The 22,094-nt window shown below is 37.4% G+C and overlaps 1 protein-coding gene across 12 annotated transcripts in view; it reads right to left on the bottom strand.

The window, feature by feature from the left end:
* ADAMTS3 (ADAM metallopeptidase with thrombospondin type 1 motif 3) overlaps positions 1-22,094 on the bottom strand; it is a 320,013-nt gene that overhangs the window by 5,887 nt on the left and 292,032 nt on the right. For 11 of the 12 annotated variants that reach the window (XM_089302657.1, XM_089302661.1, XM_070048039.2 and 8 more), the window contains 7 exons: positions 20,312-20,435; positions 16,899-16,979; positions 15,055-15,218; positions 8,571-8,736; positions 5,670-5,802; positions 1,945-2,152; positions 1,154-1,271 (listed from right to left, as the gene is read on the bottom strand). In XM_089302657.1, coding sequence (XP_089158783.1) covers positions 1,154-1,271; positions 1,945-2,152; positions 5,670-5,802; positions 8,571-8,736; positions 15,055-15,218; positions 16,899-16,979; positions 20,312-20,435 — 994 coding nt within the window. Of the gene's footprint in view, positions 1-1,153; positions 1,272-1,944; positions 2,153-5,669; positions 5,803-8,570; positions 8,737-15,054; positions 15,219-16,898; positions 16,980-18,589; positions 18,647-20,311; positions 20,436-22,094 lie in introns of all 12 variants that reach the window. The other variant, XM_089302664.1, reaches the window with a different exon arrangement.

Genomic DNA, 22,094 nt, shown 5'->3' with positions numbered 1-22,094 from the left:
ATAACAGAAGCAAACAGCAATAGATTGAAGCTATCCAATGTAATGTATGTTTAAAATAACATGAAAGAGTTATCAGTAATCTCATGTTTATAACACAATAGCTAAGATACAGAATCAATCCAGATGCCCATCAACTGATGACTGAATTAAGAAAATGCGATATACACACATACAATGGAATACTATTAAGTCATAAATAAGAATGAAATCCTTTTTCAACAAAATAGATGCAAGTAGAGACCTTATGCTTAATGAAATAATCAGACACAAAAGACAAATACATTATGTTTTCTCTGATTAGTGGTAGCTAATATGTAGAAAATAAAAATGAATGTGATTTTGAAGAGTGAAATTGACCTCTTTGGATTATAGTCTATCACCCTTGGCTATAATTCTGTGGAATAGTGGGCTCTCTACTTTTTACTTGTTGAATATTATATTTAGCAGAGTATTAAGCCTGCGATTATAAAGTAAATTGAAAGAATGTTATTGCAAAAATTAAAAGGAAAAAGCAGGAGGGAGGGAAGATATCCTTATGTTCCTAGAATTTTATCTTTGAAATGCATGAAATATATTGTCTTTGTATTAATAAAAATATTTTTAAATAGCAAACCAATTTATAGTATACTCTGCTTTTGCACGTCAGCAAGTTGGTAGATCAGGCAAATGCCAGAGGCTGGCATATATGTGAAATGTCTGTATATGGATGGAAACAGCTTTAAAACTGAATGGCATCAATCACGCTCATGTTGAAATTGTGTAATTGTATTAAAATAGTTCAGAACCCTCTGCAATGCTATACCTTTGACAGATGTGACAGTACAGGTAAGGAATAGGCTAGAAAACAAAAAATACGTATCCCTGTGGATCCAGATGAATGTTCATCACATATGTCTGATGCAGCCCTCACCACTGCCACTGAAGAAACAGGCTGGGCTGTGGCAGGTATGACAATTAAATGGTAGGGGCTCTGCCCCACAGAGTGTTCTTACAGAACTCTTGGGTGGATATTTGAAGGGCATTTTCCTTTGGGGATTTCTTGATAGGCAAACATACCTTCTAGAGCTTATGCTGAAATGAAATTCTGCCTTTTTTTTTTTTTAAGTTTAGGAAACCTCATTGGAGCAGTGAAATCCATGGGTAGTACACATACCATTACAGGGAGGCAGCTGACAGGCTCTGACCGACTCGGGCTTCGCACCGTCGCAGTGGTCTGCAGCCCTGCAGATCACCTGTCTCACCTCTGTCCCTTCCCCACAGGTGACGGAGCACTGCACAAACAGAGGCTGCAGTTAGAGATCCAATAGCACAAGTAGCCACACCAACATCATCAGGACAGCGGCCAGGCCCCAGCTGGGTCCAGGGGAGTAGAGGACTCGTGGTCTTGCTGCATCACAGCCTGAAAAGGAGGAGCCACAGAACTGTCCTCACCAGCTTACTACAGGTAAGCGGCACTGCCTTTCAGATGCAGAGAAGTGGCTGGGAAAGGCAGCACCTGGAAGGTGGTACAGGGACCATGGAGATAAGCCTTGGTGGGCAGGAGAGAGACTGTATGATAGGAAAAAAGGGACAGGCAAGCTAGCCCGAACACAGGTAGGCCTGTGTGTTTTTGGGACAAAATGTTACAGAGAATACAAAACAGAGGAGCTAGCACTGTGCCACATGGGGAGTGACTCCCATTCAGTGTAAAGGTCTGGAATTAATCCCATAAAAACCATGAAGTCAACCCAGATGTCACACAGATCAGTTACCTTTCATACTCCTCCAATCACAGAACACCCAAACAGGGTTGGTTTCTACTCCCACCTACTCTTAAATGCAGCTACAATTTTCCCTACCTCCTTCTGGTGACTATAAAACACGCCTCAGTTTTCTGAGTTCACACAAAGCCTACCTGTACTCATGCTACATTTCAATACATCACACATGCTTACACACACCCACCTCATTCCAGGGCCCCGTCTTCCACTGGGCTGGACAGGGCACTCTGTTACAGGGCCGGCGGCTCTCGGGACGGTCGCCCACACAAAATTTGCTGTGCACTGAGCGGTTGGTGCCATCCTGGAGCGGCTGCAGGCAGCGGACGGTGCGGAGTTGATAGCCAGTACTCCCGCAGGTTTTGGTGCAGTGTTCCCACTCCTCCGCTACCCAGCTGTGGGTGTAGTGGGTTAAGGGTAGACAGTGTCATTGGGATGTGTAATATTTATGTTCTCGTGTTACAAAGCCTAGACTTTACTCTCAGAGGGACTGGCAGCAGCCGTCTGGGAGTGGGAGCCTCAAACGCCTTTCTAACTATAACAGGCTTCATGCTTTTGTTGTTAATGCCCTACTGTTTTTCTGCCTCTCAGTGACTCTGATGCCTTCTCTGCCACCCCACCCACCCTCCCAAAGGCGATCTACAAGGACAGAGAGTTTCTGAACCTTATCTTAAGGTTGCCCTGTTAGGTTCAAGTGTGAAGTTAGTTTTCAAAGGCAACTGCCAGCCATGGTGACTAATGGTGCCAAACATCTCTAAGTGAATTTAAAAAAAAATTGCAACCACCTGTTGCTTGCCAGGACAAACTGACTTGGCTGCTGCCTTTTTTTTTTTTTTTTTCATGGACTCTAAGAGTTTATTCGTGTTTTAATATCCTGACTGAGATGACTCTTATTGCTATGGTTGCTGCCATGAAGGCTCCCCAACACATCTATCCTGTTTGGCCAACTCAGCTCTTCTTGTTGGTCCTCCATGGGCCTGCCTAAAGGTGAAGGTAGTGTGCATTCAGGGATGGGTAGAAGAAACATTTCCAGAGAGACACTTTTAGAAGGACTTTCCAAGAGACATTGCAATGTGGGTGCCCCAAGCACTCTCCAGATAAGTTACAGGCACAACATTCTGGACGGTTCTCCACATGTGGTTACGCATGGTTACTGAGCCTTTGGGAGCACCCATTCCATCTGGTAATCGGAAGGATCTACATCTATGAAGAGTATATCTCCTCTGAGAATCACATTCAATGACAGTCATTATTAAGGTCTCTAAAAGTGAGTAACATTGCTCAGTCTGGTTGCCATAATATATTTTACTTCCAGTTGGACAAACTAGAGGAGTTGTACATTGTGAACACCAAAGATTGCCAACATGGTTTGTGGTAGCAAAGATGCTGCAGAAGGAAAATAATATATTTTATAACCTTTCTTTTTAATCCCTGGATTTATATTATCTTTTTTCTTTATCTTCCCATGAGTTTTTCAAAGAAGCAAAATAAAACAATTAAAAAGACAACTAAATAGTATGCCTCAATTACACACTGACTAATTCAATTGAAGAGCAGGGAAGAATTGTACTGAAAAGAAATAATGCATGAAATGGGAAATAATCTTTAATATCCTAAAAGTGATAAAATAATATATTGCAACCATGAAATAAGAATCAAATACTCTGAGAAAAGAATACTTGATCAACAAATAGAGCTCATGGATATAAATTATATAATGCCCAAAAGGAAAAACTCAGCAACTGGACCAAACTACAGCTGAACTATAAATGTCCAAGAAAGAATTAAAACTGAAAAATGGGTGGGAGGAGCAGTTATCAAAGAAGTAGAAGAAAATCTTCCAGAAATAAAAAATACTGCTTTAATGTTTTCAAGTCTAAGACCATTCACAACAGCATGGGTGGAACTGGATGTCATGTTCAGCAAAAGAGATGAAGGCTGCCAGATCACACTAATGTGTGGAGTCTAAAATAGGTGAACTCCCGGCAGTGGTCACACCAGAAGCTGAGGTAGGGATGAGGGTAGGAATGGAAAGATATTGGTTACAGGATACAAAGTGTCAGCTAGAAAGAAAAAGTAAGCTTTGAGGTCCACTACAAAATATGGTGACTAGAGTTAATAATAATGTCATAATTTTGCTACATGAGTAAATTCTGAATGTTTGTACTTCACACAAATATGCAAGATAAGGAATATTATAATTGACTTGATTTTACAGATCAAAAATCAGTGTATTCCATGAGTAATTGATTATAAAAAGTCTATAAGTACACAGCACAATGCATGAGAGAAGATGAACATCAGGATAATTTCAGGACACTGAGAACAAAAGAGGATACTGCAAACTTTGAAAGAAAACCTGAAGGACAGCTGGCTACTCAAGAGCAACACTGGTGTCTAGAAAGCAATGGAACAGTATTAAGATTCCGAGTGAAAATTTAGTTTGGAATTGTATATGCATGTGTGTCTCCAAATGGTCAAGGTGATATAAAAGAAAGACACTATACATAATCTTTTATGCTATTAGGCTTTTAAGAATGTCCTACACAAAAAATTTACATTTCATATACTCTTTTTCATGAAGCTGCTGGAAGACAGAAGCTCCAAGAAAGAATTAAAAAACCAAGAGTCAAGGAGATAACTAATGCAGGAAGCAGGAAATTATATACAACTAGAGCCAGGCAGTGGGAATGTCAAGGAGGACTGGGAGAAGAAACCCCATGATGAAAGCAGGGTAGAAGCCTAGGCATCTGTTCTCTGATCTCACTATCTCCACCAAGATGAAACTGACAGACACGAGTGTACAGTACTTAGAGGATACTGATACTCAGAGAAGAGAAATTTCTTAAATAACTGGAAATAGATCTACCATGTGATGCAGCACTCTCACTACTGGGTTTATACCCAAAAGACATGGATACATTATATCAAAGAGATATTTATACCAACATGTTTGTAGCCGCACTGTTCATAGTAGCCAAAATAAGCAATTAACAAGTGTCCTTCAGATGAATTAATCAAGAACATTTGATACACACACAGTGGAATATTACTCAGCTATACGAAAGAATGAAGCTCTATCATTTACATGAAAGTGACTGGAACAGAACGACATCATGTTGAGTGAAATGAGCCAGACACAGAAAGCAAACACCACATGTGGGAACTAAAGTTAAAAATGTAGTAAAAACACAAACTACATGCCCATATCAGTTTTGCTGCAAATAGTGTGTAGTAAAGCTTTGTTTCGAATCTTTGTCAAAATGATACTAGCTATATACTGCTATGCTTTTAATGATTTTTGAGTCTTAAAATTTTTGAGTGAAGTTGAACATATTTTCATTTGATTATTATTTATAGCCCTTGCATATTTTCCTGCTCAACTGCAATCTTTTTGTTTATGTGTTGAACACTTTATGTAGTGGAGCACTAAGCTTTTGACTATAATATTACGTTATCACAAAAATAAAGAAAAACAAGACATTCATTTACTCTAGAAGAAGTGTTCAAGAAAAAAACGATAATCACAGCATGTTATATGACAACTATTGAGAGATATGCTAAAATAAGAAGGTACTGCAAAAAGTTCATAGAAAGGCATATTATGAAAAAAAAACCTATGCATGGATTTGAAAATGTTTTACACCAAAATAAACTTAAGATTCTGCTAAGTGCCCTGGTACAAACCCTGGATATTAATATCAGTAAAGATATATCTATCAGTATTGGAAGTATTTCCCAAGGTGATACCAAAACAAAGTATATGTGCAGCAGGGATATGGTAGAAGGCAGGGAACTGCAGTTTGTTTAAAGCAGTACACAAGAGAGTTGACTAAAAATTAATTCAAACTAAAGAGAGCTGAAGACATATAGACCTCTGCTTCGAATTAGGTGAAGACAATCAATGCTTACAGTGGATGTGTGCACTCTTGGATATTGCACATTCGTCTGATAGGTTTTGGCTTTTTGTTGGCTTCACAGAAACTTCGATGCACCATTTTATTATCACTTTTTCTGCGGCATCCGTATTTAGTATACTGAAAACCTGGAAAATAATTTAATATAATCACATGCATGCTATTATCTATTTGATCATTCATCAACAGATATTTATTGTGTACAATAACCTACATATTGCAAGGGATGCTAGATGTCCTAAGCCAATTAAATAAAAATCTTACTATTTATTGAATATATAAGATAAATGAGAATATAATTTACTTATCATTAAAAAAATAAGAGGGATTGAGTGATAGAGACACGGTGTGAGCTGCCATCTGCTGGTTCACTTCCCAAATGCCTACAATGGCCAGGCCGGACTGAAGCTGGGGGGCAGGGACTCAATCACTTGAGCCATTACCTGCTGCGCAACAGTCAGGAACTGAACTCAAACATTCCAATGTGGAACAAGGACATATTAACCAGTAGGACAAACATCTATTCCTATTACAAATCATTAGACATTAATTGTGTGCTTGTTCATGAACTAGAGTTGACTATACATGGTTTGCTGTAAAACACAGATGAAAATTGCATTGACATTACATAAATGAGCTGATTTTATGGAGCTATGTGAATAAATTACTGTAGAGGGCACTAAAGGAACACAGAGGGAAAAGATCTCCACCTTAGCTGCAGGAAGGGGAGGGAACGCCTGCAAGATTACACTTCCAGAATCCCCACAAGGGAGTGTTAATAGTATTGGGTAAAGGGAATGAACCTGAGTGACAGCAAAGGACATGATAACAGAAAACTGCAGGTGGCTTAAGAATCATTTTGAAGCGGGTGGAAGAGAGGAAAGGATTGGATCTTGAAGCCTTGAGTGATAGACAAATGTTTAGACGTTAAATAAGAGGGTCATAGGGAGTTAATAAAGGAGGTTTACTCTTTAAATTTCTATACCAGTACACATATGTACCTAAACATACATGTTTTTTGAGAAAAGTATATTTTAAAAATTTCAAACCTACAAAAATTTTTGCTAGGAAAACCCAAATGAATGCTTGGAAGCCTTACCTCTAGATTAACCATTTGTTACTGTCACCCATTTACTATATTTCATATATATACACAAGGGGACTTCAAAAAGTTTGTGCAGAAATGGAATTACAAGATAAATTTTGGTGTAATAATTTTTGATAGCCCTCATAGAAATTTTTCATAATATGCAATATCCACAAACTTAGTGAAAACTCGTTATGAGTATACTTCCAAAAGTTCATGGAAAATAGCGTTGGAAGATGATGCACATTCCCCATGGACTTTGTATGTTATTTTGCTGAACTATTTGGAAGTTACAGACAGCCTGATTTTTGAATTCTTCAGAACATATAACAAGCACATTTTTGCAGAACATCACAGTATAATTCCTATGGTCAGGAATTTTAACACCAATACATACATAACATTGGAAACTCATGTCCCTGTGATGTACTTTATGGTGATGGTTTTCAATCAAAGATCACACATTGCGTTTAGTTGTAGTGTCTCTCTAGCCCTTATCAACCATAAATAGTTTCTGAAAGATTCTTTTCGTCTTTGAGGACAGTTAATATTTTTGAGCTGGAGAGGCCAGAACTCCTGCAAAATTTCCAACAACTTAGGCTTCACTGTCTCCTACTGATTAGAATCAGGTTATTCACTTTTTTGGCAAGAATATTATACAAATAGTGTTATCTTCAGGCAGCACATTAGGACACAGATGGATTTTACTCAGGTAAATAGTGTATTTCTGCTCATTGTTCATTCATTGACCTGAAAGATTGCACTGAAATATTCAGATGAAAAATTGAAGTAACTTAACTAGTTAAAAGACTGTGGTCCCAATTTTCCCTTCCCAAACAGCAAAGGAATTCTGATTGGGAAGGAACATATGTTGTAAATATTAAAGAATAGTGACTAATCTTGGGACCAAGCAGAATTTTAACATGCAGCAGAAGGGAGGATCTGAATCAAATAAGCATCCTGTAACAGATAATGAAGTGTCATTCTCAACAATTAACTAAAAATATTTTACAATCTTGGATTTTAAATTATAAATGATTGATCTAGGCATTCCTTCCAATGAACAGTGTTTTTGTTCTTAATTATTTAGTGTCATTTTTGTAATAGTCTCTTGCCTTGTCTGACCTGTCTGGGACAGATGGTAATAAAGTGTTTATTTTTCAAAATAAAAGGATGGATGATGGGAGAGACTGAGAGACACGGTAGACAGCTTACTGGATTTCCTATGGAGAAGGCAGAGAGGCAGCATAATGCAGCAAGTAAGAGCTTGGGCTCAGAAGCTAGGTTATTGGGGTTTGAATCCTAGGGTCCTGGGCAAATTACTACTCTTCCCTGTGCTTCAGTTTCACCATCTGCACAATGCTAGATAACCATAGTGCCAATCTCATGGGTCATTATTGGAAGGATGCATGCTTTGCTATGTACATTCAGAGCAGCATCTGGTTCCAGACACAGAGCAGAGTGAGTCCCACAGTCATATGTAACTAATAGCTCCTTTTATTAAGAACTGTGACTGAAAGGAAATGCACAGATATGGGAAGTACAAGAGGCGAAGAAAGGTGACAACCCAAGTGCACTGAACAGGAACTACAAGACCTAAAGAACCCTGGATGGGAAGGCCTTGTTTCAAACAATTCTTTCCTTTGCTGATTCTGAGCTTTCAGGTCAGATGTTTGGTAGTTACCTTCTGAGGGTTAGGTTTGGCGTTTCTCAGGTTGTAGACTCCTTTAGAGACAGTCCTTAAGTAAAAGCAAGATTGGCTTTTATACAAGATTACATTTTAATAGAATAAATGGGTTCAAGTGTTACCTCCACCACAGGGTTTGGTACACTGAGACCAGCTCTTCAAAGCCCACTCAAAAGTGTCTAATTCTTCCTGGATGACATTGTTGCTGTTGATTGTAGGTACAGAGTCTTCGTGGATGATGTATTTATATGTCAGGCTAGAGCGAGTATCATTCTCCTGAGGTATAATCTAACATATACATGAAATTGACATGTCAATCACCTGGTTTTTAAACTTTGCGTGAAAAACATCACAAATATTTCAGATTATTGCTCTTACTGAAACTGAAACATTTTCAAGTAGCTTCAAAAATTAATTTTTTTCTAAAATGCAAGTGTTTGCCCTTTAAAAATGCAAATATATAAACTTGGAACACAAACATCTATAAAAATGCATACACTGGGAAGTAATAGCTTATATTATCGCAATAACTTTAAGATTCACTATAGTTTTCCTTTAATTACCATCTCATTAGTGTATCATTATCCAATGAAAATTTATAATTATTGGAGAATACAAAGCCAATAAAATCATCCATAATTGTTCTGAATCATGGAAACGCAAAGCCATGTTTACTGATTCAGCATATTCCCTAAAGATGTTTGCATTGTGTGTGTGCATGAGCAGGCACAAACTTTTCTAGCCTTGCTTATCTCAGTATGCCATGCACATTTTTTGAAAGCCTGCAAAATGTCAACAGTCTTTAGTTCTGAGGTTGTTTTGAGTTACTTTACCATTTACTCATCAGTATTTGTATTGATTAGCATTTGCTTCCACCTTTGTGGAAATTTCTACTTCATAGGCTAAAGGGTACAGACACTTTGTGTGGTTGCTATAACAGACTGCAGGATGACCCACTGAAGAGTTGGAATAATTGTTGCTTTTGTAATAGAAGTATATGAAAGTGCCCTATTTCAGTACCACATATAATTTTCTCCTTCATTAATTCAATGGGCAGAAAACCATCATTTTAACTTGTTTACTTTATAATAGTAAAGTATAATTTTCCTATTACTCATATTTTGTCCACTGCACATCACATGATTGTCATTTTTTTTTTTTTTTTGACAGAGTGGACAGTGAGAGAGAGAGACAGAGAGAAAGGTCTTCCTTTTGCAGTTGGTTCACCCTCCAATGGCCGCCGCGGCCAGCGCACTGAGGCCGGCACACCGCGCTGATCCGATGGCAGGAGCCAGGTACTTATCCTGGTCTCCCATGGGGTGCAGGGCCCAAGGACTTGGGCCATCCTCCTCTGCACTCCTGGGCCACAGCAGAGAGCTGGCCTGGAAGAGGGGCAACCGGGACAGAATCCGGCGCCCCGACCTGGACTAGAACCCGGTGTGCCGGCGCCGCAAGGCGGAGGATTAGCCTACTGAGCAGTGGCTCCAACCTCTGTTGTTTTTTATTGATACACATTTTTCTTTTCTAAATAATCCCTGTAGTAAAGTTAATCTTTTTTGTAATAAGAAATGCAAATATTTTTTCAGTTTGCTATTTGCCTTTTAATTTTGTTTATGGAAAGGCAGTCTTTTTAAAAGAAAAATGTTTTTGTTGAATTTCATGTACTATGGACTCATATCAATTACAGAGGGGGAGAGTGATATGCAGCTCACTGATATTTTAAATCAAACTTTTAGAAACAGTTTTTGTTTAAGAATCAAGTGATACTGAACCCTGCGGGGGTGAATGATCTGGTTAGCTGGGTTCTTTTTTTACATCAAGTACCAGCATGTACATTGTAGCTGAATATCTTAGTCTAGGCCCCTGTGCTCTGGGGCTCCAAACTTGGGGTTCCAGTCCTTTAAAGGGGGGAGATAAAGGTCATGGCAGAACACTGCCTGTGTGCAAGGCCCCTCTCCTAACCACAGCCTTCCTCCTTGCATCGTCAGCCCACCCCAGGGCAAGCTTTCCTGCAGTGTGGCATGTTTTGAAACCATTCACAAGAGTTGCTGGAGTTAGAATTCTGTGCATTTATATAAGAGTGAAATAGAGCTTCTGATCCCCAGTCATTCAAACTTCAAATGGGATTTTGATTAGCACAGATCATTTGCTATAAAATTATCCAACCCATGGAACAGAACAAAAGCTCATAAATTCAGACAATTAGTTTGTGACATAAGTGAAAAGGCAATTTAATGGAGATAGAACATTCTTTTTAACAGTCCTGGAACAACTAGACATCATGGTGGTTTAAAAAAATAAGTCCTGGTGTTGTATAGCACAGTGAGTGACTATAATTAACAATAACATTTTATGAATTAATAGAGGAGAAAAGCTCAAAGACTTCAAAGTAATGAGGAGATGGAAATGCTAATCACCTGGATTTGATCAGTACACATTACATATATTTATTGAAATATCACACAGTGCCCTATAATTAATACAAGCATTATATGTTAATCAAAAACTACTTCCTAAGAGTTTGAGATGGAAATACTAACTAACCTGATTTGACCATTGCACACTGTATCTAGGTTTTGAGTGGCTGTACCGAGCCCTATTCACATAAAACACTAAATAAATTAACTGCCCACAGTTAGGTTGTAAGAAATAGTGACTACTATCTTGGGTGCACTATCTTGGTTTCTCTGATACTTGAATCACTTGTTCTAGTGGAAGTCAGTGCTATGTTGTAAGGACACTTAAACACCACAGGGACAAGCTCATGTGGAGAGGAACCAAGGCCTGCTAGCCACCACATGGGGAAGCTCGGGAGGGATTTTCTGAGCCTATCAGCAGCCACGTGATAGAGGCTGGAAGCAAAGTCAAAGCCGGTCCTGCCTTGGGGTTATTGTGGTCACAACTGACAGCAACTTCACGAGACTTCTGCCAAAACCAGTCAGGTAAGCTTCTTGCAGATAGCTCACCACTCAACACTGCAAGATGAAAGCTGTGTGTGTCTGGCCACTACATGTGGAATAACTTATGTAGAAATAAATAACTGATATTGACATCCATTTGCAAAAATAAGAACCTAGCATTTTATAGAAAAAAAAAACTTGAAATGGTTCATAAACCTAAATGTAATTGTAAAACTACACAACTTTTAGCATATAAAGTAGGAGATGACAATTAGATGTTGGATTAAGAAAACATTCTTCCATATCACCAAAATTTTGATACACAAAAGAAATTGATGAACTGGACTTTGGTGAGGCTAAACAATTTTGCTCCATGAAAAAGAAATTACTGAAAGAATGAAAAGAGAAGCTATAAACTGGAAAATGTATTTGCAAATCATGTATTTCACAGAGGATTTTATAGCCAGAATATAAAAGTTTCAAAACTCAACAATAAACAACAACTGACAATGGGCAAAATGTTTGAATAGACACTTCAAAGGGAAATAATTTTCCAAGGAAAATTAAACTGAGTAATAAGGCTTTGGATTAGTATAATTTCTTAGTAGGGAATCCAATGGATGCTTATATGCAGACTCCAACAATATATTTAAGTCATGTAGGTATCTTCTACTTCTATCCATAAGGAATAATGAAATTGCCTTCCTGATACTAAAAACTGTCAGGCCGGACCAAATCCAGGAGGGAGCTCTTGTTCCTGCAACAGATAATAGGGCTGAGGGCAAGGACCCCTGTGATAAGACGAACAAATCACCTTTTGCCTCCTGACAGATGCCAGAGTGGGGACCATGGCCCAGGGAGGAGGGATATGGGCCCACTCTCTCCTAACTGGGGAGAGAACTAAGTTTGGTACTTGCACGGTAGGGTACTAAAGAGGGGCCTGCAGAGAGAGGTGGCCCAGAAGTCTGCATGTGTCCTTGGCTGCTGGCTGAGCAGCCATGCCCAGGTCAAGACATCTGGTCTATCAGTGAGTAGGGGCTCCAGGGTTGAGAGTGGAGCACAGGTTGCAGAGGTCAGGCAGGCTTGACAGTCCCCGCAGTTCTGATCCAGAGTGAAGAGCACTCACTATCACCTCAGGGATTCATCACAGGCCCAGAGAGGCTATGTGTGGCATCCCCTAGGAGTGTGGACAAGGAGCCGACGCCTGCAGTCCAGCATCCCACATGGGTACCCGTTGGAGTCCAAGCTGCTCCACTTCCAATCCAGGTCTCTGCTGTGGCCTGGGAAAGCAGTGGAGGATGGCCTGACTCCTTGGGCCCCTCCATCTGAGTGGGGGACCAGGAAGAAGCTCCTGGATGCAAGTGGGCTCAACTCCGGCCATTGCATACATCTGGGGAGTGAAGCAGTGGATGGAAGACACCTCTCTCTCTTTCTCACTCTGCCCCTCTGTAGTTCTGCCTTTTCTTTTTTTTTAAAGATTTATTTTATTTATTTGAAAGAGTTACAGACAGGTAGAGACAGAGAGGTCTTCCATCCACTGGTTCACTCCCCAGATGGCTGCAACGGCTGGAGCTGCACTGATCTGAAGCCAGGAGCCAGGTGCTTCTTCCTGGTCTCCCAGGTAGGTGCAGGGGCCCAAGGACTTGGGCCATCTTCCACTGCTTTCCCAGGTCACAGCAGAGAGCTGCATTGGAAGAGGAGCATCTAGGACTAGAACCGGCGCCCATATGGGATGCTGGTGCTTCAGGCCAGGGCTTTAACCTGCTGTGCCACAATACCAGCCCCATGTGGTTCTGTCTTTCAAATAAATAAATCTTTAAAATATATGGACAAAATTAAAATAGAATAAAAATAGGTCTCAGAAGATCAGGAGGTGAGACCATGATGCAACTGCCTGCCAGAACCAAAACAACCAGACACCTTGCAGTTTATCAGCAATAATGTCCAGTGCACAATAGGCAGGAAAACGTGACCCTTAATCAAAAAGAAAAATAAGCTACCAACAGAGGCAACACGAAAACCTCGGATTCCATCAGAAATGATAAGCAAACACACGTGAAATATCAGCAGAGAGTGAAAATCAAAGAACCTAATGGAAGTTCTAGAAAGCAAAAGTGTAACATTTGATATGAAAAAAAATTACTAGATAGGTTTGTGGACATATTGGAGATCATGGAAGAAATACTGAGTAAGCATAAAAATGATCTAATCTGAAAAACATTTTAAAAAAAGATTAGAAAAGAATGCACAGAGCCTCAGATTTGTGGAACAGTTGTAACTCAGCTTGTTTACCAGGGAAAATGTAGCCAATATCAACTTAGAGTCAAGATTCTTGTGAACCCAAATTTAATAAAGATATCACTTTATTATATATCACTCTCAAACTGCTAAAAATATTTAAAAAGCAGAGAAAATGGGCACATTACATTCAGTGCAGTGATATGATTTTGAAAGAAAAATGTTATAGAAAATGAGTCAAATGACTTCTGTGTACAGGTGCCTAGGTTGCTTATCTTTGCACAGCAGGCTGAGACTACAGCTTCAAAGCCAGCTGATGCCACGTGCAAATATGTACTCATCCAATTGTTTTAAATGCAGCCTAAACAAGAGTTTTAGCCACTTAGAGCCTGTCTGTTTTGCATATCTCTAGAAAACCTCACCCAGCATCTGCTGGATATAAAGAGGACCTTGTGGGCATAAGGACTGCACACTGCAGATGTCCTGAGATCTCTGACCAATGCAGGGAGACACATAGGCCCCCTTACCTTTGAGTCTGTCTCTCTCTAGCCTTTGCTCTATGGAGTGGTGGCCCTACTTGCTAACCTACCGAGGCCTCACCCAGATAAAGCTGCCTGGTAGGAAGATCTTTTTCTCTCTTCAGTTCCTCAATCCCTCAAGCTCGCTAGAAGGACATAAAAACTACCTCAAAATGCTAAAAAAAAAAAAAAAAAAAAAAAAGGAGGAAAAACCTGAGCAATGCCAAATATCATATCTAGGGAAGATGTCCTTTAAAAATGAAGGTGAAATATATTTTCAGGCAATTGAAAGCTGAGAGAATTCTCACCCACACAAGGAATGCTAAAGGAAGTTCTTTATGCAGAGAGTACATGATACCAGATGGGAAGAAAGATGTATAGGAAGAACACGGAGTACCAGAAATGACAAATACATAAAGATTTACTTTTACATTTCTTGTCTCTAAAAGATAACTGACTACTTAAGTAGAAAAAAATGACAATATTATTCTGTTCTTAATGTATGAGAGTACATCAAAAAGTTTGTAGAAAATGGAATTAAATGCTGTTTATTTTGTTAGAAAATATTGAAACTCATGTTTTTTGGCAACAATATACATTTTCCACAAATATTTTGAAGACCCACTCATATGCATGGATTTCAAAACTTTTTATACCAAAATAAATTTAATTCTTCATTTTTCCACAAACATTTCAAAGTTCCTTCATACACATAATGTAGTATGATAGTATTGCACATAAAGTAGGGGGACAGATAAGTGGAATTATAGAAAACAAGCAACTAAATATTTAGTGCTCAAGACAAAAGTGTTTTCAGGTAATAAGTAAATGAATTTTAAAAATATATTATAAATAAAATTAAAAATTAAATTATAAAGAAAATTAAGTATACAACTAATTATGAAAGTATAAAGTAACCAACTTCATAATGAGTCAGTAATGTCACATACCAAAACAATCACAGGATCACGTAAGGGCCCATCAGTGTGAAGAGTTTCAATGTCATCTTCAATGTTATAATCCCACTCCACGCCAAGGTCGATGAAGGTGCGTGACTTGGCTTCCTCTCCTTTGCCATTTAGAATATAGTGGCCAGTAGCCTGGCTCTTAATAGCTAATGTAAGCAAAATGAGCAACCAGCATACATTTTATTTGATCTTTTTACAGAGTTAAAAGTTCCATAGCAGGTCTCTCTCCTTCTAAAAATCAATGACCACGTTTTTTAGTATCAAGCAATCGAAATGAGTGTTAGCTGGACTATTAATACTACCAATTCCTTCAGGAGACTTTCAAAATGCTCAGTAAGCATTCTTAATGGTAAACAAAGCCAAGATGGTTAAGTAGGCCAAAATAATGTTTGCAAATAGTCCCATTTGAAAACATTGTCAAAGACGTTACCAGTTGCTAACTCCTTCATTCTATACGTTTCCTCAGAAAGTTGAGAACATTTTAAATAATGGATAATTCTACAGTAACTAATAAACAATTCATGCTCAGATGTCATATAACTATTTCTTTTCAATGTATCTAAAGTTAGTCAAATATCTGTAGACATCTAACATAATTAAAGCAATTTTCAGGCCAACAATTTAATTGTTGCGATTGTAAAATTCCAAGGCCACATCGCCTATTATATAGTTAGAAGAAGCTGCTTAGTGTTGACAGAATCCTAAATGAATTACAGATCTACCATCTATTATGAAATACAATGCTTTTCTAGTGGGTAAAAGGGTTTTTAAATTTTGGAGGTGGTTAGTGGCATATAATGATTAAGCTTAAAAAACAAAATTTCATGTGTCACTAACATTACTGAAAATGTGTAGCAAACATGAGAAATTTTAACTAAAACATTTATTCCTCCTGAGCTTTTAAACAAGTCTAATTTTCCCAAGGTTAGTAATCTGAATTCTTGGATGAAAAATAAGGAATTTTAAATACTGATGAGAGAATTATGGCAGATTGCTAGACTATGAGAACATCTAGTAGTGAATATAAATTCTATAAAACATGTTTTTAAAGTTATACATAAAAATTTTGCAGCAATTTTGCATGGGGCTGAGAGATGATGCTTTATTTCAGAAATATTAGTGTTTTAATAGGCTACTGAATATGTGGAAGTTTACACTCATATATATACTTTATGCTCCTTTAAAGCAACATTTCTACATGATCCTCTCCAAAAGAAGTCAAGAATCTTCTTTATGAAATTACAATTAACCATGCAAATAGGTCAACATGTGCCATTTGGAAACCTCACAGATGTTAAGACAGTTCAACATTACCCTAGTAAAATTCACCTGTGGTTGATGTTCAAAGGATTAAAATGCAATAAAAATAAATGGGTGTATATAGTGTGGCATTAATAAAAATATCAGAATTCATTAATCAACAGAGATATGATGGATTTTTCCAATAGTGCTTAATTCAATTCATTGTACCTACATTTTTATTCCCTTAATACAGAACATAAAAAGGTATAACAAACTTGTCAAGTGACTTTTTCCCCTCATGCGACAATGAACCCACCCCAGCTCCTACTGAAAATGAAAGCTCTATTTTAGAATAGTTCTTGTTTCAAGGAAAGAAGAGTTGGGAGAAATGACTAACAAAACCACAATATTCAATTTGTGCATATATGTATACACATACATATGCATCTATATATATACATAAACATATGTAGATGACTATATATGTGTATAGTCACACACACATATATACATATGTATGACTTCTTTGACATCTCAATGTTCAAGTGCATGTTAAAGGTGCGCCAGCAGGTAGAGACACTTACCAAGAATATGAGGAGAAGCCTCGTCTTCTTGGATTAACACATGTCTAGCCCCAGGGGGTATATCAAACATCTTAAGGTACCCTTTGCATGTGTTGCAATATTGGAGGAAGCAAAGAAGAAAACAAAAGCAACAACCATGGTTAGTTGAGCACTACGTTCTCGCTCCTACATGCAGAAGAGGGCATCCATGAACAGAAAGAAGCAGTTTCAGAAATGAACTTCGAAGCTTCTGTGGCTTCTGTGACATCGACATGAGATTAGAGGAATTTTTCTATTAAGGGGGAAGAGGCAGTCATTCTTGTGACCAACTTATTAGTCATCTACCTTATTTTCACCTACAAAGTGTGTCAACAACTCTGGCAAACCCTACATGATTCCAGCTTTCCAAACCACCTTTGTGAAATGCAGCCAACGTTCAGTGAGTTTGCGTAAGTGATGAACTTCTTGACACGTTCCTCTGCCGATGTATTATTTAAAAAGCTTTGGTGGCAAGTATAGGTGGCTCAACTTGCAATTATTGAAATATTTGTATATTTAATATTTAAAAGCCCACTTTCTTATAAAGACATTACAAAAGAAAAGTCAGTGACTAGCTTTCACTCTCTTGTCAGTAACTTTGGGTTTTTAAACAAGGTTATTTACTAAATTTTCAAAAATACATGTTGCAGATTTGACCAAATGGTCAGAAAATGAAATTGATGTCATACATTGTTTTTGTATACATGCTAACCTCCATCTGCTAAGTCAAAACATTTTTTAAAATGCTTAGTTACTTTGAGTTTTAAAATTATGTATCATTCCTAATTCTGCCAATATTATGTATGATAAACTTAATACTATCACATATCCTAGGAATTAACAATTAGAATTAAGTCCATGTCTATAAATCAACAGTAGATCAAATAGAGAAATTAGGATCTTATTTCCATCAATAATAAATGGATATAGAAAGACTATGCAAACTTCATATATACCATCAGTACATTCTAACACATTCAGTTCATATACACAAAGTAAGTACTGACATAAACTCAGTTATCAATGAACAGTTCTTGATGAAATAAGAAAAACACATGGCTTTTGTCATTTTTATGTACCTATATGTTTATCTATGTACCGAAAGATTTACCAAAGCTGTGTATATTATGTACTCAAAGATTTCACAGTATTTCTTAGCATTCCAGCTAAAAGGAATAGTAATTTTTGGATCAAGGTTTAAACCACCTTTGCCTGAGGTCAGAGGCAACACATGCAATGTGTCATGTGTGCCTGAGTATGTAACATGCTTAAAATGCCAAGCACAGAAAACAGCTTGATGCCATTTATGGATGCCCATCTTTCTGCAGTTCACTACAACTTACCCAGTATATTTCTAGCTTCTCTTGTTTCGGCAAGAGAAATGTTACGAGCTCCTTTGGGTAAAGTGAAAGCGCCTCTCGTCTTCCCTTAAATAAAATGTCTTTAATTAGTGGAGGTTTTGTGTTTATCAGAGTCTTACTGTTTCATTGACTATTCCATAAGCCATATATATATTTTATTAGATAATATAAAAATATGTCCCATAATTTAATGCAAAGTTAAAATGTATTTATAATAGTTAATGCCAATGAAAGTTAAATAGTCAATGAAAGTAAAGACTAAGTAGGAATTCAATTCAAAATGATGGAGGTGATTTGAAGGTGAATACTTGCAGATTTCATTTTCCAGCAACTTGAATTCTTTATGGCACCTCTTGCTTAAATGTTTCCCTGTTGGAAAAGGTTAATTAGTCTATTGAATGACACTGATGACAACATTACTGCAAAGAAAAGCATGTTGGATTATCTTTGAATAGTTTGTATGACTGATGAATACTTCTTTTGACTTTGATCTGAAGATTTAGCATAATGGTTGAAGAATCTGAAAAACAGCATCACTACCCTATATTATTCATGATATAGAATGAATGATTGTGGCAAAGATGTTTTTCTTATAATGATTCATTCTGGAAATAAAACAAATTGATTATTTTACACCCAAGAGAAAACAGCAATATATAACTCTAATAAAGCAAACAAGTACAGCACATTACTTCACAGAAAGTGGGAGAATATTACATTGGACACCACCCAAACCAGAATGTATACTGTATGTATAATTATAATGCTGTTTGCTTTATTAAAATAATCAGCCAGAAACAGTGATATTTGCTTTTTTATAATTTTCACAGCACAAAACATGGTAATTTACCACACAGGAACAGACAGCAAAGACATCTGTATGTGGAGTAGAAACACATTATAAAACACATCATAAGAAACACATTATAAAACAATCACTTAGCTCTCAATCAATGTATACCAGAGAGCAATGCTGGTACACGTGGAATCAGCTTGACTTAGGAAGCTGTGGTATAACGGGAGTAACAGAACCATTCCATTTGGATGGAAACCCGCTTTTTATTTTCTTCTCTAAATGTGAAAATTGCCACCAATGACAATGTCATTAACCAAATTTGCTTATTTCTCTTTGTTTTAGCCATTCTTTAAGATACTATACTGGCAGTGCTTTGGAAGCAGTAAGATATTCTTCTCAAGAAAACACATCAAATTCATCTTTAAATGTTGAATGCCCAGAAACACGTGCTCAATCAGTCCTTATTGAAAAACTGAATAATATTTGTTACATGCTTAAGAAATTATGCAGCAGTAAAGGTTTATATCCAAATCTTTTATGGTTATTCAAACAACTATTATGAAACTAATATTTTGCATATTATTTGATTGAGGATAGTTACTCCACTTTTTGAACCTCCAATGTATGTTCAAGTTCAAGCTACTGACATTGTTGCAAGCACAAGAGTTCATACACATGAACAGTGTACTTTAGGGGTTTTTTTTTTTAATCATACTTCAATTTTGTCATTTATAAAAATTTTCAAACTATCTGAAATAATTTTTACATACTTATGCATTCATAATTAGGATTCTCTTTTATTTATAGATTATAAAATTCTTCACTTTTAAGATTCAAGAATGAAACTATGCTTTATTATAAATTCTATTTAAAATCTCATTTTTAGAACTCCTTGTCAACAGTTTATGTGCAAGATATTAAAATAAGCACCAATGCTAATAACTATTGCACTTTATATTAAATATGCAAAATAAATGATAGCACAGATTTTAGCTAATATACTTTACTTCTTTACTTTTTTTTTCTTAACCACACAGAATTTTTCACCATGGATCCTATGAGTGAATTTACTCAAAGTTTATCTTTTAAGGAACTATTACAAACAAGACAATCTGAATGAACATGAACTGGCTGCTAGTTTCTGGGTATGTTTCCTGAGGAAATGTTGCAATACAAGAAGTCTTAAGGACCGCAAAGGATGGAGAAGGACCCTGAATTCATGAAAGCTCTGGTCTTACCAAGCTTCCTGGGAGTTCTGGTAAATGTCCCCTTCACGGTCCGGCAGTGGGAGTTGTCTCCTCCACAGACACCACACTTATCCTCAACCTTGTTAGAACCGATTTCTTTATCACAGCCCACTTTCTGGGGAGAGAAGATGTGAAATGTGGCCAGTTTGCGTGTGCCAAGTTCAGGTCAACAGCTCAGAGAATGACGAACTATTCATTTAATCACAGCCCATTGGCACCATACTTTCTCGGTAGCCATGAGATTTAATGCATAGAATCTTTTAAAGAACCGGTGTGAAATCAAATGACTTGTACTCTGAGGAATAAAGGCTAAATTGTCCTAGTCTAATGAAGTATTTACCCCCACAATAGACTTTCTTAATCATCAAATCAACACTCAGCAGAGGGGAGACAGAAAAAAAAAATAAAACCTACAGGGTGCTTTCTCCTTGCTGTTTTCAACTTTAAAGATGAACAAGAATAGAGTGAATCCTACATTAGTGCAATCTTTAAGCCACCACCTGCAACACCAGCATCCGATTTGAGCAACAGTTCAAATCCTGGCTGTTCCACTTATGATTCAGCTCCCTGCTGATGTGCCTGGGAAAACTACAGAGGATGGCTAAAGTGCTTGCGGCCCTGTCAACAATGTAGGAGACCCAGACGGCATTCCGGGCTCCTTGCAGCCCCAGTAGTTGAGGCCCTTTGGGGAGTGAACCTACAGATGGAAGATCTCTGTCTCTATAACTCTGCTTTATAATAAACAAACAAATCTCAGGTAAAAAGTAAAACAGTTGGTGAGGATGGGTGATGAAACTTGATAAAGCAGTGTAGACTGGACAGTGTTTCCATAATGCAGAGGAGTTCAAATAGCCAGGAAGTTGTATGTTCCTGGATTGTGGGTAGGAAAATCAATATTTAAACCCAAATTTAAATCAAAAGAAAATAAGTTCTACAATACAGGGAAAGAACAGTGAAAGATCTGCATAGAACAGGCTGCAGAAACCTGGAGTCCCAATGGGAATTCACATTTTCATGTTAATGTATTGGGATTTCTGAAGGGTTTCTGGCTGGGACAGGTCCTCAGTGGTCAGCAGTGTAAGGTGATGACAAGGGGAACTGGTCAGGGAAAATCATAACTGCACATACACTTCATGCATCCGATACTCTGGCAGGTGAAAAGTGAACAAATACGCATACTCTACTTCCAGGGAAACCTGAGTTCAACTATGAAGCATCTGTGAGGAATGAGTATAAACTTTAGTTTTGTGGAGCTGAAAAGAAAATTGACAATACGAACAATGTTTCAGGTAGCAAGGATAATTACAAATCAACTTCACTACTAACATGAATAAGAAAACTGCCATTAAAAAAGAGATTAAATATGGTATAAAAATGTTGTTTTTCTTCCTCCACTACTTCTGTTATGGAAGTTGAGAAAAGGAGAAAGAAATGTATTTGTTACTTTTCCAACAAAAGATAGAATACATTTAGCATTGATTTTCTTTAATAAGAAGCTCTTGTATTTTAATGCGATATTGCTGCTGGTAAAATACTCAAAGCAAATGCATTGTGCCCAATTTTTGTATTCCAAATCTGGAGGCATCAGAAAAGGCACCTTTCTGGAAATTAGGAAAACTGTTTAACTCTGATTCTGCCAGGGACCTAAGTTTGATTTTGGAAAGCACAATTTCTCCTAAATTTATTTTTGTTACTGAACTATAAATAGACACATTATAATGTGATTTTGCATGTAACAGACAATTCAAAGATGCAAAATATGCAGATAAATGGT

Source organism: Oryctolagus cuniculus, chromosome 8 (assembly GCF_051225735.1).
Source record: "Oryctolagus cuniculus isolate XC-2025 breed Fujian yellow rabbit chromosome 8, ASM5122573v1, whole genome shotgun sequence".
NCBI lineage: Eukaryota > Metazoa > Chordata > Mammalia > Lagomorpha > Leporidae > Oryctolagus > Oryctolagus cuniculus.
Note: the sequence above shows the minus strand (reverse complement) of the source record. Positions and strands in the feature narration are given on the sequence as shown.